The sequence below is a fragment of the Mirounga leonina genome, unplaced genomic scaffold (assembly GCF_011800145.1).
Source record: "Mirounga leonina isolate KUSES-001 unplaced genomic scaffold, KU_Mleo_1.0 Mir_376, whole genome shotgun sequence".
Taxonomy (NCBI): Eukaryota; Metazoa; Chordata; class Mammalia; order Carnivora; family Phocidae; genus Mirounga; species Mirounga leonina.
The window spans coordinates 3278816-3297733 of NW_023270718.1; the positions used below are offsets into that span (position 1 = coordinate 3278816).

Genomic DNA, 18918 nt, shown 5'->3' on the forward strand with positions numbered 1-18918 from the left:
ATGCCGTGGAGCTGGCCTTGCGCTTTTAAATGCTTCTACTCTCGTGATCATCCATCTAGTGAGGTTTCAGCGGGCCCACGCCTCGGATCATTTCCAGAGAGCTGATTTGCAGCTTGTTTTGTGCCCTCTGGTGCTGCTGGGGCAGGTGGCCACGAGGAGACCATGCAGAGGACTCCTCTCCAAGCTGCAGGTCAGAGTTGCCAAAGGATGGCGAATGTTCATGAAAGGAGGTTGTCAGGGTCTTTCTTCTGCTGTTCACACAGGGTCTCTCCACACTGGGGCTCCGGCGCTGCGGCCATTGCTACATTCTCGAGGACTTCTTAAGCTCCTGCCATTTGTGCCTTTGTTGTCTTAGTGCCGGAGGGGACTGATACTCAGATAAGGAAGGCTGTGTAGAAAATAGGTGTATTTCCAGCCTAGGGGGTGAAGCCTTGTGCCCGCTGACACATACCCAGGACTTGTCGAAATGGGGATGATTTTGTGTGTTAAGTGTATGATACATGTTACCTGGGATGTGAAATAGGTAGGAAATTTAAGTATGCCTGAGACAGTTTGGGAAAGTCACGGAGAAGAGAGACCATCGTAAAACTACTAGGTCCATCCCTGACCTCTGGCCTTTGGGCATTGAGAGCAGCAGCAGATGTGCCATCTCAAAAGCACCCCAGGATGCTGAGGACCCGTGGGCTTCACTCAAGCCTGGCATTTCTTCTGGCGGAGGCCTGTGGCCCGGACCCCAACCTGTTGGCCAGATGTCAGACATGTTCCGGAACAGCACCGAGGCGCAAGAGCGGCAGAGGCCCTGGACTTAGACTTTAACATCCTTGCGGTTTGGGGCAAGGGTTTCACCTTTCGGATCCTCGCTCTTCTCACCCATGTCCTCTCCTGTAGCTCCTCCCACATGGGGCTGAGGCTTCAATAAGTGAGTGAGTGGTAGGTGGATGTGGGAAAGCGCCTGGCTCAGTGCACAGCATAGAGACACTCAGGAAATGTGGACTCCGACGGGGGGCGGGGCGCGGGGTGCATCCGGGGCCTCAGGTCTGGCAAGGGTAGCACTTCTCCCTCCCTCCAAATGCAGTGAGGGCAGCTCCTTTGTAGCTAGGCATTGCACAGTAAGATGTCCTTCCTTGGGGCTGGCCTCTTAACCCCCTTTTCTCGGGGGTGAAAGGCCCATGTGCAGTTAACAGCTTTCAAGCCGGAGAATTGACGACTTTGGCTTCAGTGTTCTTTAAAGGTTCACCTGCCACTATTCTGGGGCCCCAGAAATAGGCCAGCTGCTTTGATCTTGCCTGATGGGTGCCTCTCCAGAGGCGCTAATCACAGTGCGAACTGACGTTGAGACACTTGGCTCTCTGGAGCTTACTGATCGCCTTCCGGCCCAGTCCTCTTTGCGCTGCCCACACTGCCTTCTGGTGTTTGGTGTTGGCTCCAGGGCCTGCCCTCAGTGCCCTCTCAGCGAAGCAGAGGTGCTTGAAACCATGGTCCTCAGAAGGGGCCAGGGTTGGTTTAGCCATGAGACCCCACGCCGGTCTTCACTGTGACTTCATCATCTTTAGAACTGTGATCTTAGGGGTGCAACAGTGGGCTTTCCTTCCCTGAGGCAGGAAGAAGAGGAGGGTCGGTAGCCCGTGACTGGAATCCACTCCAGGCTGAGCAGCGCTCCTGGGGTGAGGGGTGAAGGGGGGGTGTCAGTGTCTCACCTGATACTTTATATTCTTCTGCATTACTTAACTAAATTTTAGTATTTCTTTTAAGTATTGTTTTTTTCCTTAGCTGACACTGTATACTAAATCAGTTACAGAAGGATCACAGAGCTGGAGGGGGGGGAGGGTAATGAAAGAACAAGAAAGAAGAAATAGGATCAGCTCTAAGAATAGGAAAATCTGTTCAAAGATAAAAACAAAGGGAGACATCTAAAGAAACCGGTCTTAAAAACCTAAAAATTTTAAATTATGTACTTCAAAAAATTCAATATACAAAATTAGAAGACAGATAACAAAAAGGAACAAATGTAAACGTATGTAATGTTAACATAGTTCCTTACTATTCAGAGGCCTCTTTCAAGAACACAGTGAGAGGGACCACTCATAGGGAAATGAACAAGAATGACAAGAACGTGAATAGGAAATTCACAAAGTAAGAAACACACACTGCCAAGAATCTGTTAAACTTACTAGCTATCCAGAAAACATAAGAAACATAATTGTGGGGTATTTTAAAAGGGAAAACCTAAATGATTAACAATAAGACTATTTTAAAAGTTATTGTATACTTTGATGTCTTTAAAAAGAAGAATATTTAATGATTAGAATAAGCTCACAACATAACGTTGTAAATGAAAAGCGTGGGTTAAAACACGGTATTATCTCCATTTTTCTAAAAAACATTAAATTTCAAGGGGTGCCTGGCTGGCTCAGTGGTAGAACATGTGACACTTGATCTTGGGTTCGTGAGTTCAAGCCCCACGTTGGAGCTACTTAAAAAAAATAAAATTCAAAAGAGTACCTCAAAATATGGACAAAAATTAGCTGAGGGACTTACACATTATTTTAATATTTACAAAAAAGTATTTTTTTTTAAGATTTTATTTATTTATTTGAGAGAGAGAGAATGAGAGAGAGCAAGCACATGAGAGGGGGGAGGGTCGGAGGGAGAAGCAGACTCCCTGCGGAGCAGGGAGCCCGATGTGGGACTCGATCCAGGGACTCCAGGATCATGACCTGAGCTGAAGGCAGCCGCTCAACCAACTGAGCCACCCAGGCGCCCTACAAAAAAGTATTTTAAAATATTGAAGTGAAGAAGAAAATGGGGGGTGAGTGGGTTGTATGTAGCACATAGGAAAGTCCAGAGTGCTTCACCCTATTCCTCTGGTGGGTGCCTTGTTGCTCAAGTCCAGTCCTCCTCGTTCTCTGCTCTGCACTCCCTGCTCCTAAGAAACCTGCTTTTTTCTCCTCAGGATTGAGCACTGAAGGCATCTACCGGGTCAGCGGGAATAAGTCTGAGATGGAGAGTCTGCAGCGACAGTTCGACCAAGGTAAGGCCACACAGCCTGGCCAAGCATCGGAGGCTGGAGCCGGTCAAGGCAGATGGGACAGCCAGGCTTGGTGACTGAGAAAGAGAAAGTATTTGGCCCTACTTAGCCTTGCCTCCGTGTGCACACTGCCATGTGGAGGAGGGGGAAACAGGCCCTATCAGCAAACAGAAGCATCATCCCTGTCAAACCACGTCAGCCATCTGCCCCCCTTGTCACCATCCACTGATGCTGTTCCAGGTCACCCCGGCATGCGCCTCGGTCACCTCTGGGGGCCTTACTTTCCTTGCAGTGGGCCCGACAAGGGTGGTTGCAGGCACATAATATGAAGTGGGGTTGTGGTCATGGTCCTATTTTGCCAGGGCCCAGGAATACACATGACTCCCCTCCTCGCCAAATCCCTGCACAAGAGACACAATGCGAGGGAACATTTATGATCAGCTGAGCATTGGGACCCAGGCTTCCAAAGCTGAAATCTCGTGAGTTAGACTGGCTCTTGGCAGGGACTCCTGTCTCCTAAGTTAGGTCGTCAGAGGCCTAGGGCCAGAGAGCCAAACTCTCAGCCCTAAAACTGAGCACACTATGGGATGAGAAGTCACACCACTGGTGCCAGAAGCAAACGAGCCAAAGCAATAAAAGTTCTCAGATGTTACCAGCCAGAGAGGAAAGTAAGCTGAGGATCAGAGTAGGGTCCAACTCAGCGTGTGACTGGGCCTGAGGGGACCAAGCCAGACTCTCAAGCCAGGCAGCCCGTGGGGCCTACAGGACAGAGCAGCCAGGAGCAGGCACCCTACCCGCAGGCTCCCGGGGAGCCATAGCACTGTGCGAGCCACGGCCAGTCTCTGCTAGCTGGCAGTGGGGGGAGAGCATACACTAGGGAAGGGAAACACCTGTTTATCTTGCAGGATAGGAAGCATGAGGTCAAAGTGAGGGTGTAGCCGCACACTTGGGTATGTACTTGTGTATATTCAAGAATCTGTTAACAGTTTATACCCCACCAAAATGGAATCAGCTTATGTCTAACAGTAGATGATTTCTTGTAAATCAGGAGTGCAGTATTCAAAGAAAAGTGAAGACGCAGAGGTCAGTGGTGTCATAGGCTGGGAGGGGCCAGAGGGAGAAAGATGAGTCTACTCCCCCTGCCGCTTTAAGGAACAAGGATGGAGGCAGCAGTCAGGATTGCTGGTAATGTGCTGTAACCCACCATGAAAAGTGAGCCAACCTTTTAGGAAAGTCCTTTGTTTTTTTTCCAGAGGGGAGGGTATAAGGAAAAGGTAGCACCACGTCCCAGCCAGACAAGGGGAGTTGGGTGGCACAGAATGACAGGGTGCAGTTGCTCTGTTCAAAGGATGACCTTGGAAGGAGGCATGGGGTGTCAGCCTCTGTCTGCAGATCTCACAATTTTTTTTTTTTTTAGCAGTGCCCAGGGATACCACCTCCTGTTCCGTCTATGAAAATCCCGAGTCCCTGCCCTGGCTCCAGGCCAGCCCTGGGCAGCATCCCAGGGTCTTCGAAGCTTCTCTGACTTCCCCCAAGCACTGAGTTTCCCTTTTGCTTGTCTCCAGCTTATATTGCCCTCATTCTCCCAACTTCCTTTCAGACCACAACCTGGACTTGGCAGAGAAAGACTTTACAGTGAATACCGTGGCTGGTGCCATGAAGAGCTTTTTCTCAGAGCTGCCAGACCCCCTGGTCCCGTACAACATGCAGATTGATCTGGTGGAGGCTCACAGTGAGTACTGACAACCCGGCCCGGCTCCCGGGTGCAGGCAGCACCCCGGGCTGACTGTGTTGGGTGAACTGAGGGGGAGGGGCTGCAGCATCATGAGAATGGCTCCTGTGCTGAGGGAGCAGCCACTCTGGCTCTTAGAGCTGGGGCTGGAACAACAGAGGGGCTTGCAGATCAGGCCCCTGCCTCTGTAGACCAGAGGGGCTTTTCTAAGGGTTCTGTCAAGAAAGTTGCAGGTTCCCCCAAAACTCTATGAGTTAAGAGCCTGGATTTGTATCAGACTTGAGTCACATCCCTGCTCCTTTGCTTGTCCACAGTGGAAGCGTGGCCCGCACAGCCTTCCCTGACCCTTGGTTTCCTACGACACTGTCCCTCCTCCTATTTATGGAAGATTAGGAGAGCTCTAGAGGCAGGGCTGTAACAGGCCTTTCTTCTCCCCTCCACTCACCCATCTCTCTTACAAGGAAGTCAGCGTGTGGTCTGGGCCTCTGGAGAAAAAGGGACAGCTCGCATTGCCCTGACCAGAGGCTCACTGGGGGCTGTAGCAAGGTAGCACCTCTGGTTTTACTGGCAACCTTTTTGTGCCCTCCTGCCGGCCCCAACAGCTGTTTCCCCCCCCCCCCCCACCTGCCCCTCTCGGGAGGCGCTTGTCCGCACTGTTGGGAGCCTTCCCAGCAGGCAGCCTTTCCCGGACTTGGTGCCGTGCTGCAGCTTCCCACCTTGTGGCACTTTTTCCCTTTTTTAGTCCAAGGCGGTCTTCCTGCTTTGCAAGCCTGGTGGGCCTAGACCCCCAGAAGGAGCCGTTGCTGTGCAGCTGCAGAAGGGAGGGTCTTGGCCAGTGACCAAGGTGGGGGGGGAGGGGAGGAAGCTGTGTTCCTTAGACTATAGGACCTTAGTCTCATCTCATCATTGCCCAACTCAAAAGAGGGAGTTTTGAGCCGGCATGATTTACTCACAAGGCTGATGGTGTGGGCAGCAGTTTGGAGGAAAATCACAAATCAGGGTTTTAAGTCTTGGATCACAGGCTCTTAGGGACTTCGGGAAACGGGGGTACCGACAGCAGCCCAGCCGGAACTGTGGAGGCACCCCTGCCAGAGCCTGGCTGCTGCTGGGATTGCGGGGCCCCCGGAGTCACTTTTCCCTGGTCTGCATTTCCCGTGATGCTTGTTTCTGCAGGCTGGGCGCCACCTTTGCCATACTTTCTCCCCGAGGTCTTGGCAGAGCGAAATCTCTCACGGCCCCTGAACTGCTCCTGAGCTTATCCAAGCCCATCAGGGATGGAGCAGAAGCGCAGAGCTCTGGCTCAATCATCGGGTTGCCTGGCCTTCTTTCCCAGCAGGAGTCCGGGTTTCTCCAGACGCTGGGTGGGGACGAGTGCAAGCTTCTGCGCCGCACCTGCTGTCCAAAGATAGAGCCCTCCCAGCAGTCGCTCGTCCAGCAGGCTCCAGGCTGGCCCAGATGTGAAACGCATAGGAGCTCTCCATCTGGAGCCAGCTTGCTTTCCACCTAAGCTCGCCTCTGGGCGGAAGTTAGGAAGAAAAGGTGTGGGCTGGTGCTCCGCGCTCCAGGCGGGAGGATTCCTGTCAGCGGCTGTCTTGACTTGGCGCCATCTAGAGGCTCGTAGAGTCCTGGCTCCCGACAGAATCCCATTGTTTCTGCAGGAACTGCTGACATAGCATCTTTTTGTTTTTTTGGAGGGGCATGGGGGGGCAGGGGAGGGAGGTGTTACTGATAGGGAATCAGCTGCCCTTCCTACAGCAGCGTCCCTGGCTTCCACTGCTGAGGAAGGGAGCTTCTTGCTGCTCCTGCAGCCTGGAAAAGGGTGGAGATTTCTGCTTCCTCTTCCCATTGTGTGTTTCCTGTGCCCGCAGCTAGTCAGCTGGAGCTCCTCAGCTGGGGCTCCGTTGTCTTGAACCTGGGGGCGGGCGGAAGGTGGGGGGCGGGGCGGGGAGGATCTTGCTGACTGGGCATCTTCCCAGGCCACTGGGGCTGTGCATGTCCTGGGGTGGGTTTCACTGAGCCAGGGACACCAACCAGGCAGGACCAGCGTTAGTGTTAAGGGACATTATGAAACGAAGATTCTCAAGCCCAAAAGTAGGTATTCTCGGCCTGGCTGGGTTTCCATGGCAACATCAACTTGACCAGCTCTTCCCAGTTAATACCTAAGAGCTGTTGTGTCTGTGTGTGTTCAGGGCTTGGAAATGGTTTCAGATCCCATCACAACAAATATCAAGGTCACCATCAAATTGTTTTTTAGCTCCAGAATTTCACAATATTGAACATTGCTGAACATATGCCCACAAATAGAGATTCTTGTGATTATTCACCAGTTATCTTCCCACCATACTCAGGGTGGTGTGTGGGTGATTCAGAGGTGAGTAATAGCAGCAGCCGCCACCCATACCGCTTAGGGAGTGGCATGCTGGGGCTTGACCTTCTGTGCGCAGACACTGTCCCTGCCCTCCCAGGGTGTGTACTCCACTTACCTGCCGGACAGAACGAAGCCAGCTGAGCTAGAAGTGCGGAAAATGCAGTGAGAGGGACCAGGGCCGAGGGCTTCGTGGAAGAGGTGGCGCCTGGGCTGGGGCTTCAAGGAGGACCAGGATTTCAGGAGGCAGAGAAAAGGGCTTAGAGTTGTTCCCTGTTCCGTCTCACCCACACTCCTCACCCTGGCCTTGACCGCCTGTGATCATTTATTCTTGCCCCACGTCTTCTCCTTCTCCTCTCACGACACCTCCAAGCCCACCACCACCGATGTGGAATCCCACCAGTCCAGCCAGTCCCCCACAGGCCCCATCCTATGTCTTTTGTGCCAGGAGGGTTCCTAGAGCTAGCTCTGTCTTATTAGCGCAGAGGTCCTAAGCCTAAGGACCTTTGGCTCCAGGCCCTCATTAGTCCCATAACTGCTTATGAAGCTCCATATGCGCGGTTTAGTCTGCAGAGAAGACCAGTAGCTTTCATCAGCGTGTCAAAGGGATACGTGCCCCAAGTGGTTCAGGATACTGGCTCACCATCTTACCATTCCCCTTGAGAGCTAGGACGCCTTACAGCTAGAGAAGAAAACTAATTCTGGGATCCTGCTTCCTCTCATCTGTCGAGATAACTGCGTCAGGTCCCAGGGGTGTTCCTCACTCACATCCTGGCATGTGCCAGGCCCTGTGTGGGACGGGGCAGATGGCATGGACAGATGAGTGTGTAGTCCCTGCTTCATCTGATGGGTTGGGAGGCACAGGACAGGTGACTGCAAGGTCATGCCTCCTGCAGAAAGACACCCAGAATCTTCCAGTCCAGGCCCAACAGAGTGAAATCCCAGCCTCGGACTCGTTTTGCACCTGAGGGAGAGGTGGGGGTGGCATGCCTTGCGTGCCTGCATGCATCACTGAGAGGGTGAGAGGGCCTTGAGCCAGGCTTTTCCTTTGCTGCTGCTGCAGGTGTGCGAGATGGTCAAAGGCCATCAGAGATTTTCCTCCAGGCTCTGCGTTTGGTGGCAGCAAACCCCAGCCTAGAGTCTGATGGCCTGGGCCAGAGGTGGCAGCAGAGTGCCCCAGCCAGGGCAAGAACAGTGTTTGGGATCAAGAACCCTGACGGCAACTTGTGTGACCTTGGATCAGTACTCTTACTTCTTGGAGCTACGGTTGGTCTGTGTGCTGTGAGCAGTGTGGTGGGCTAACCTCTAAGCCGTGGCCTCCGCTTCCTCCTGAGTTCTTGGGGCATTTGTTAGTTCTGAATGAGTTCTCAGTCGCCTGGTCTGTGTCTGGATTTTGTCTTGGTTCAGCTGGCCTGAAAATGCCTCTCAGGAACCTGAGACCGAATTTCACAAGTACGGGGTGTGAGCTGGGGAGGCCCTGGCCCTGCAGAGGTGCCCTCGCCATCCCACCTTTTCCTTCAGAGAGGATCACTGGGGGAGCCCCGCAGCGTGGCAGAAGGCCGGGGACCCAGAGCAGGCGTGCTGGACTGGGAGACGGCCTGTGCCCACCCACCCTCCCCCTCACCAGTCTTCTATCCGTGGCACTGCCTGTTGGTTTTCTCAACCAGCATGTAGGGGAAGCCCCGTGTGGTGAAGGCTGCACAAAGAGCGACTCTGAAGTTGTCCCATTAGCACTCTGGCACTGTCCAGAGGTAAGAAATCACTGGTGTCCTGAGTACCCGAGAGAAGGTTCCTTTGCTTGAGGGAGGAGGCAAGCGAGGTCAAGTCAGCAAGATGGGCCGTGTTTTTCATGAGACAGAGGGAGGGCTGGGCTCTGCACTGAGAGGCTTCTGTTGCTCTCCTTGATGTCCTTCCTCCCTTCTCCTCCTCCTCCCGCCAAACTCAGTGTTCCTCAGCACTTGTGAGCACCTGCGCCTCGAAGCCGGCTGGAGAAAGGGAGCGGGGAAGCACAAGGAGAGGGGCCATCTAGGTCCTTGCTGGGCACCTTGCTGCCACGCTACGTGGGGAGGGAGGCTGGCATTCCCAAGGACGGCGCGCGAGTCCCGGTACTCCCACCTCTGCGCGCTCCTCTTCCCAAGGAAAACAGAGGCAGCAGGCATCCTTGTGGCTCAGTGGAGGACAGGCCCCCGTCATTGCCAGCCCCGCTTCCTGCCTCTAGCCAGGAGCATGGGTGAGGCCTGCTCTTGGGTGCAGGTGCCCCGGGCGTCAGGTGCCCAGTGAAACACACAGCTGCGTTGGTGGTGCCCCGCAGGCGCCCAGGAGAGACCTGTGCCAAACTCGCGTCTGGGAGAGGGTGTGATGATTCTGTGGGGGGTTCTGAGCCCCGCGCATGCTTCTCGGGTGTCAAGACAGTCACTCCTCCTGATGAGAGCAGTGTACTTGTTTTAAGTAAACTTCGTACTGAAGCTTAACAGGAAAGATTTTTGAAACTCAAAGCCAGAGAGAAAGTGTACTCTTGAGGTTGAACCCTTAAAGCTTGGGTGCAGAGCACTGAGGGTGATAATGGCCCCACACAATTAGTTCCTGTGGCTTTTCAGTCACTTTCTACCAGACAGCTGTTACTGAAACACGATTTTTATCAAGTCGCACGTTGAGTCAAAAGATGCACCGGGTTCCCTGCCCGTGAGCCTGCCGGCAAACGCTCTGGCTCACTCCAGCCCTGCCCGTCTTTGCGGCCTCCCTTTCCACTGCTTCCTGCCCCTCGGACTGCTTCCAGGTGCTGTGTGTCTGCATCTCACCGTGCAGCATCACCATCATCAGCCCCTCGTACACACGGGGCTGCACGCTCACAGGTGTCACTCGCCCACGCTCACACGGCTGTCCGGTGTCAGAGACAGGATTTGAACCCAGGACCGCGGGGGTTGGGTTTGGGCTCTGACCCGCTGCATGCACGGCCTTTCCCCCCTGCACTTTGCTGTCCCTTCCCGGCGGTGCACACCCCACCTGTCCTTCCCAGTCTAGCTTGAGCCAGGCTCTTCCTGCGCCTCCCTGAACCATGACCCTGGGGGCACGTCACCTGCTGCAGAGGTTCTTAACCTGGAGGCCAGAGGCTTCCTAAGGAACACGATGAGCTTTGGGGAACCCGTGAACCTCCAGAAATTGTAGACAGAGTTGTACATGGCATGTTTGAGGAGAAGCTCCAGAGCTTACATCCATTGCAAAGGAGTCTGTGCCCCCAAAACAGTCAGGAACCATCATATTTTTTTAGCCATTCACCCACCCCCACAACCCTAAGTGTCGGATAGCTCTTATCTCTTCCTGGATCCGACTGTGGTTTTTCTGGGTCCTAGGTGTCACCTTCAGCTCTTAGAAGTAGTCATAGGGAGGTCTTTCATGCTCAGAGAAATCTGGGCCGGCTCTCCCAGCCAAGGCAAGCCAAGCGTATTCAAGAAAGAGCAGCCAGGACCCCAGGGAGCAAGCACGATGGGCCCCACTCAGGTTCTGCAGCCAGTCAGTGGGGTCTGGTTCCCAAGCTCTGCAGCCTCTCTGGGCCCCACCTTCCTTATCCCTCAGTGGGCTGACAAGCCCCTGCCTCGGACGCCGACGACTAACTGAACCAGGACTGGTGCGGATGAGCACTTGTTCGAGTTAGCTTGTATTCACACTCCCACTGCATTAGGATTCCATGATGGGCAAAGTGTGGGCGGTAATGGGGGAAGGGGGTGCGTAGTCCCTTTGATGAACTGCATGAGAATTCCCCCACTGTTTCCATCAGCTCCTCCAATAGGGAGATGTGTAGAGGGTCCTTGTGTCTCTAGGAAAAGGACAGAGCCCTGGTCTTGTGATAAACTCCCTCCCTAGACAGTCTGTTGGCGTGGGTGGGTGGCAGCGCTCACCCGTCTGGTCAGGAAGCATGCAGGCTTGCTGCATTGGGATGCCTGTCTCCAGGGGCAACCGGTTGAGCAAAGAATGGTGTTCTTTATGGCGGTGTCTCTGTGGATCCTTGCGTCTCGGATAGTGGGGGCCAGGAAGCCCCAGGCACACAGTGCTCCCCTTCACCAAGGGCCTGGGACCCAGAGGTAGGCCTGGCTTTTGGGTTGGTGCCACCGCCACGTGTGCCTGCCTTGCGCAGAGGCTTGTGGGGGAAAGACTGGGGTTGACCTTGTCTGAAAGCCCTGGGCTGTGTGTGCCCTGAGGTGGCCCTCAGCCCGCTAGTCTCACCACCTGCCCAGGACCAGTATCTGTCTTGAGCCCGTAACACCCACCAGCCATGGCCACGAAAGTCTTTGGTTTTCTCTTTCCTCAGAAATCAATGACCGGGAGCAGAAGTTACATGCCCTTAAGGAGGTACTCAAGAAATTTCCAAAGGAAAACCATGAAGTCTTCAAATATGTCATCTCTCACCTGAACAAGTATGTTGCAGGGCTTGCTATTTGGTCTTCCCTCTTCCTGAAATTGCCAGTCAGGGCCAGCTAGCAGCAGAATGATGGACCGGGCCGTGTTCTCAGCCTGGCGGCCGGGCCCGGCCTCGCCTGCCAGGGGCTGCTGGTGCACCTCCTCAGTGGGGGCACATCTGGCTCACCAAGAAGTATCCTGGCCTCCTGGTTCCTCACATTTCCGTCCTGGTTCCATCCGAGAGGCCCAGGCGGCCCCGAGCATGCCCAGAGTCCTCTCCGTGTGTGACAAAACACTGGGCAAGATGGGGATGCTGTGAAGAAACTTGAACCTGTCGAGTAAGTGCAGGAGCTGCGGGTAGGAAGTCTGTCAGCGGACTGTTTCCCAGATTGCTTCACAGACAGAATAGGTTGGTTTTCCAGGCAAGCCTGTTCCTTTCTTGGCGGAGTGGTGGTTTACGGAGTTCTAGCCCAGGATGTACACACTCCCCCTCTATTCAGCCAGAGCAGCACCACGCACTTTGGTGTCTGGACGAGAGTCCCTGAGGCAGACCATCTGCCCGCGGGGTTTGTGGAGGGCATCCCATGAGCCAAGACCCCAGAGCCACTCCTCAGGGGCTGACCCAGTGGCGACACGGGAGCAGAGGACTGGCCACAGAGGGGCTCAGGCTTCGACTTCCAGGCTAGGCCACAGAGAGCTGCGGTTGGGCCTTTTCTGTTTTCAGGTTGTGGATGAGCGGGCAGGGAGAGCAGTTGGGGTGACGGTGACCATGAGCACACAGGGGACAGGGCAGGGGCCCTGCTGGCGGAGAGCCTCATCCAAGGCGCTCTGACCGTGAGTTTGGTGTCCCCCACAGAGTCAGCCACAACAACAAGGTGAATCTCATGACCAGTGAGAACCTTTCCATCTGCTTCTGGCCCACCTTGATGAGACCCGACTTCAGCACCATGGACGCCCTCACGGCCACGCGGACCTACCAGACAATCATTGAGCTCTTCATCCAGCAGTGCCCCTTCTTCTTCCACAATCGGCCCATCAGTGAGCCTCCTGGTGCCACGCCCAGCTCCCCCTCTGCCGTGGCTTCCACCGTCCCCTTCCTCACCTCCACACCTGTCACGAGTCAGCCATCACCCCCCCAGTCCCCTCCGCCCACCCCCCAGTCCCCCATGCAGGCCTTGCTCCCCTCCCAGCTTCAAGCAGAACACACGCTATGAGCCACCAAGGCCTGGGGCAAAAGGAGACCTTCTCTCTTCCACGGGGTGGCGTTTGGCCTTGAACAAAACCAGGTCCACTGGGATAGGGGTGGGGAGAGTGTCCCCTCTCCCCTGTTACCTTCTCAAGACCTCAGCGCCAGCACCAGCCCCGGTCTACCGTGGGCTGGGCTGTCAGGCCCCCTGAGCCCGGCGCTGCATACCTGGAGCTGTTCGCAGCCGCCAGGGGGCGCCCTGCCCTTTGACTTGGACCCTTTTGAGGACTGCACTGGCCAGGCAGTGGCCCCCGTGGCCCTCCGCACGCTCACTGCTCCCAGACCACCTCCCCCACCTGCCCCCACATACCAGCCTCGGGGCATCCACCACTGCTTGGACAGAGCCCTGGCCTCTGCCAACGGGAGGAGGCTCCGAGATTTGGGCCGCCCCGGGGTGGGGCCGGCAGCCCCCGCAGAGAACAATTCCCGTCCGTTTCATCTGTCTCTTCCCACCTTCCATATCGGCACCCCCACCCCTGTTACGTGAGCCCCTGTCCAGTAGCCTCCCCGGGAACACACAGGCCACAGCTCTGTCAACCCAAGGTACAGTGCTGGGGGTGCTGGCCTGGCAGGTCAGAACAGGGAGGGTGGCTGCGTGCCGGGACCATGAGTGTGTGGCTTCCCCTCTGCTTCCCACACGCCCCCTCCCACTTCACAGGCTTTGGGGATACAGTCCCTGTAAAACAAAGAACACTGGAAGAAACGTGGAAAAAAATCCCCAGTAACTTACAAAAGAAAGAGGAAGACACTACAGACCTCAGGATTGACCCCTCCTCCCACCTCTCAGAGAAGCAAGCAGGTGGTCACAGCGAAACCAGGATGCCCAAGGGTGGTGGCCAGAGAAGCTGTGGGGGTCCCACTTACAGCCTGTCACCAGATCCCCTTTCCCCAAGAAGACAGTTTACGCCCTTGGTGGGAAGAGCTTGGGAGACCAGCCTGGATCCTGGTCTGCTTTGGAAGACACTACAGTGCTGTGGGAACACTGTTCTTGTGTGCGTCTGGGTGTGTGCGGGTGTACGCGTGCGTGTGTGAGTGCTTGTGCACGTGGGGGTATGCCTTTTCGAGAGGGCACAGCTGGGGGGACGCTGGGTGTACCTGGCGTTTGGTTTAGTGTGTTTGCTGTTGGAGTGGAGTCCTTTTCATCCTGGGCCGCAGACCACCGCCAGCCCAGGGGTGTTCATGGGAAGTGGGCGATGTGTGGAGAAGTGTGGTCGGCCCGTTCCTGCACGGGGACAACCTTTGTGCTCCCAGGACTAGGAGGGCCTGGAGGGACAAAAGTCACAATCTGTCAGAGTCACGGGCATGCCGTGCCTGCCTGTCACACACAGCCTGTGGCCCTCCCTAGCCCTTCCTGGGAGATGGCCTTTGCCTCGGCTTCCTGGCCTTCCCACTGACCCCTGGAGAACCCTTCGCATGCCCCACCTTTTGTCCCCCAAACGCAGCGATCCTGCTACGGCTGCTGCAGATACTGGCTGCCCTCCCACTCCTTGAGGCCGGGCCGTGGCCTCTGCGACCGGGAAGCCTGACACGGAGGCGCCGTGGGCTTCGGGGCCCTGCGGGCCACACAGCCTCCAGGTCTCTTTGCACTTTAAGAAGCAACGCCTGTGGTAGGTTCGACAATGCCCTGGGTCCCCTCAGCCGGGTGGCCTGACAGCTGCCTCGCTCGGGACAGCCCCGAGCCCCAGACCCTGGCTGTCGGCTGTCGGAGGGTTGGGTAGGCCCTGCGCTCGCTGACTTCTTCCTCTGGATAAGCTGGATACCTTACTGTTAATAGTTCTTGTTCGGCAAGATAAGGTGCTTGGAAAACTATCCCTGCAAGTTTTACCACCTCTTTTTAAGAACACTAGTCAAAAAACAAACCTAAGGTACATGAATGTTGATGTAAACGTTGTGTGAGGGATCTCTTCTCTGGTGGCTCTGTGCCCGATGCTCGAGGTCAGGGTTGGCAGGAAGGTGACGGGTGGGGTTGTGACTGGTTGGCAGACCTGCGGCCCTGGCTCTCCAGCCCCCTCTGCTCGGAGTCCCGGGCAGGTGAGGAAATCACTCCATTGAACGAATCTCCCTTTTTCTAGATCATGCTCACCTACCCACTCCGAGGCAGCCCCTCAAGTATTGGGTGGGGGCGGTCTGGGACCACCATCCCTTGTGTGAACTGAAAAGTAGCCCGGTCCCCCTCCCATCACCGCACCCACCCACCCCCGTGAGCAGTTTCCTCCACCGCCTCCTTTGCTACCCCCCACCACCACCTGCATGCCTGGGCTGTGCCCCAGGAACTGGCCAAGCCCCTAAGCTCCCCCCATCCCTGAGACTGTACAGACGTACAGATAGATGGTGACTCTTCTGGGAGTGTGGGCAGGGGCGGCTTACCAATAAGGGACAGTGGCTTTGTGTCCTTGCCCTGGTGGAAGTGGCGGGAGCCAGGCATCTCCGGGGTAGCCTCTGGGCCAACAGCATCCCTGCCAGCCAGCTCGGGGAGCCGCAGGAGCCCCTTCACCTGGCTGTGCCCGCTGTCCTGCTGGGGCTTAAAGGATGCACAGGAGGGACCTGGTGGCTCATGCCCCGAAAGAGCCACCGGGGGCAGGAAGCGCCAGGGGTTCCTCTTGTTTCCATTTCTTCTGTCAGGTCTAGCTTCTAGTTTTCTGCTTCTCCAGACTGACTAGGACTGGGGGTCGTTTCTCTGTCATTCTGGGTTGGCGTTGCCCTGCGTGGTAGTTGGGGGCCCTGGGCCTGGGGTTCGCACCCAGACCGAATGGGCACTTGGACGGGAGCCACAGAGGCAAGCCGGGGCGTGTGTTGGGACGTGCTGCCGTAAATGAAGTGCTACCCACCCCTCGAGTCCATCCAGCGTGTGAAGCTCCGAAGAGTGCTTTTGCGATGATTCTCCCGAGAGCAGCCCCGCGGCTCTGGAATCGAGGGAAGGGCAGGCATTGGTCAGCCTTGGCCAGAATGGGGGAGCAGGTCAGCAGAGGTGACGGGACTAAATAGCGGTTTGCCTGGGAGCTCTCTCCCTGGCCCATGTTCGACATCCACCAGAGAATAGTTGCCGTGTTCGGTGGAAGTGAACAGCCCTTGGTTGTGAGCGGAAGGCTGATTCTGGCTCTGACACGGACGCTTCCGTGGAGGAGGGGGTCCAAGGTTGAGCGGCATGCCTTGTGAATGCGCCCTGAATTCTTGGCTGTGTTGCGTATTGGGGATCACACGCGGCACATTTATTCCTGCGCTCCGTCACGTCGTTCTTCCCATCACTTGACGTTCTGGAGTGCTGAGGAACAGTACTGTTCCCTGTGTTCTACACCCTCCTGCCACCTTGGTCTTCCTGCCGCGAGGCAGGAAGCGTGCTGCTGGGTGTGATTCTTCTAGCAGAATCGGTTGGGCTCTGCCAGGTGGACAGAGGGCGACATCATAGGAGCAGAGTGCTGGGCAGGAGGGGCCTGGAGCGCGCACCTGCCCCTGGCCTTGCGCTAGGGCCCTGGTCCCCTGGTCTCGGGGGGAGGCCTGGAGGGCGGTCCATCCTCAGCCCCGAAACTTGAAAAGCATGCTGCGTTGGTGGAAACCCTGTCCCTCTGGGCCCCCTTCCCCTTCCTGCAAGGACAGCCACGCTGCTTTGGCGTTTCCGAGAAAGGAGCGGACACCGTCTCGCTGCCACTGAGAGCACTGCCCAGCCGCCGTGTCGCCAAAAGAAGGAAGCCCTAGGGGCTTGGGCTACTTTCTGGGGGCCACCCCGCGGACGGGGACAGCCGGCACTGCACTCGCTCCCAGGCCTCGCCGACTCCGCAGATGGTGGACGAGGAGTCGCCCTCCTGTTGCTTGGCAGGTTCAAGCCACTCGTCTGCGCTTAGGTGAAAGGACAAGGACGGACCGAGTCACGCCTGGGACCTGCTGGCGAGGGGGGGCAGAGTGAGGGGAAAGGCCGTTCTCTCTCAAGGTGGCGGGGCCGCGGCCGGGGAGGGTCCTTCCCTCCTGGGGAGCCGGCCCCGCGCTCACGGCAGTCAGGTTACACTTTCATGTAGTCGAGACAGGGCCTAAGTTATTGTTTGCATTAAAAAGAATCCTGTTCCCTGTGTACATAAAAAAAGAAAAAAAGGAAATGTCTGGATTGTATGGGAATAAAACTTGTTTGAAAATTTGGAATAGTGCTGCTGCCAGCTTATTTTTCTGGTACTTGTATTTTCACATGTTAAATGATCTTTATATATGTTGAATTAACAAATATTTTGAGTTTCCTGAGAAAAAAAGCATATTAATGGTATTGAAATGTGTTAGTAGTCTGGCCGTGTGCCTAAATTTCTGTTTTGCAGCAAAAGTGGAGAACTGTATGTAAAGAAAGTTATAACAATTATTTCTTTGTATTTTAGGGGCTTTAACCAGGACATCCTCTAGTTGGTGTTAGGAATGTTTGCTTAATTTCCAGACCTTTTTTTTTTTTTTAAACACGTTGTGGGTTTTTTGAGGCTCCAACCTGATTAGTGCATGGTCAGCCATCAACTACGGCTGAGGCATCTCTGACTGAGGTGGTTTTGTTTGGTTTTGTTTTTTAAAATCATGTATTTGCTACAAAGTATTGTACTCGTCTCAATGGGAATGGTGTAAAAAACTGAAAAGGCCTTATGTGATATGTATCATAGTTAATAAATCAATCTTGTAAAAAACCAAACCTGAGAGAGATGAAGGTGGCCCCTCCTGCCAGGGCCCTGAGCGCCCTTCCCGCAGCGGACGCGGCCTCAGGCCCTGTGGGGACCCCAGCTCCTCCTCAGAAGCCGCAGCCAAGGCCCAGCGTGCGGGAGGAGGCCGTCCTCTGGCCACAGGGCGCGGGGATCCCAGAGCACCCCCAGGAGAAGGTGTGGGGGGGGGACAGCCCAGGTTCTTTAGCCAAAGCCCAACACTCAGGCCCCCGTGGCCACAGGCCCCCAGCAGGGGACACCAAAGTCAGCAGCCCCTGCCCTGCCCTTTCAGCCCCTCCCACCCCGGGGGTCTGGGGCCGCGCTAGCCGTGCAGGGGGCTTGCTGCCTGGGTGGCCCCGGAGTGTTAGCGTCTGTTCAGCGCCTCCAGGGATGGCTGGCTCCCTAGGAGCGCGTGCACCGTGCCCCTGCCGTCCCCGGTGCCTCCGTTCTGGCACAGGCCCTCGTTCCAGCTCACTGCACGCACACCCTGAGCGGCCGCCCTGCCCTCAGCCTTGCCCCTTGCCATCCACCTTCTTCAGACCCCAAAGTTACTCCAGAAGGAAGACCTAGCTCCGCATTACCTATGGCAGAAGCAAGAACTCGTCAACGTACAAGACACCCCCCCCCTTCCTGTGTCCGTGGCAGACGTGGCTTGTGGACCAGGACACCCGCGGAGCTCGGGCCCCACAGCCCTCGCGCCGGGCAGCCGCCGCCCATCGGCAGAGCTCCGGAGCCGGCTGGGTGCTCCGTCAGCCAGGTGCCCACGGGGAAGTGGGCGCTCTGACAGCCACGCTGGGAGCCCTCACTCTGGATCCCACCCGCCCCGCCCCCGCCCCCCGCCCCCGCAGATCCCCGGCGCCAGTCAAAATCATTCCCGTTCTCTGCGTGCATCCAGGTCTTTGCTTGCGCCGGTCCCTCTGCCTAGGATTCCTTCTGTCCGCACGCCCCCAAACGTCGGCTCTATCCATCAGACCCTCATCCGCCCCTCAAAGCTGGCCTTCCTCTAGAAATCCTTCTAGAAGCCCACAATGATTCGCCCAACATCTATTCTTTGCTTGCCCTGGGGATTCATGTGACTCCCCATAAATGCTTCAGCACTCGTCCTATTTAAAAAAAAACAACAGCGTACAGTTGGTACTCAATATGTGTGCTGGCGTAAACCTGTCTTTTTCTCTAACTCTGGATGTTCCGGTGGCGTGTAGATGTATCCTTGCACCTCTCAGCCCCCATCCCCCCAAGTGGAGAGCTGCTGGGGGCAGGGCCTGTGAGCCCCTACCCCCACCCCCGTATGTCCTCCCAAGCTGCCTTGAACATGGTAGATCCTTGGTTTGTAGATCACAGCGGTCTCAACCTCGCCCTTGGTTGGATTCTCCGTCTGTAAGCCCACCTCTCCTGTGTGCCTCTCCCGCCCAGACCTCTGCTCCAAACCCCACATTCCTCCACCTGCCCGTGGCACACCCACGGCCAAAGTCCTGACCGTTTCTCCACGGC

General features: G+C 56.0%; 1 protein-coding gene across 1 annotated transcript in view; it reads left to right on the forward strand.

Moving 5' to 3' along the window:
* ARHGAP35 (Rho GTPase activating protein 35) overlaps nt 1-17400 on the forward strand; it is a 126377-nt gene extending 108977 nt beyond the window's left edge. Inside the window, exons 4-7 of the mRNA XM_034986840.1 lie at nt 2954-3031; nt 4629-4760; nt 11432-11537; nt 12377-17400. Coding sequence (XP_034842731.1) covers nt 2954-3031; nt 4629-4760; nt 11432-11537; nt 12377-12734 — 674 coding nt within the window. The 3' untranslated portion in view covers nt 12735-17400. The remainder of the gene's footprint in view (nt 1-2953; nt 3032-4628; nt 4761-11431; nt 11538-12376) is intronic.
* The last annotated feature ends 1518 nt before the right edge of the window (nt 17401-18918 follow it).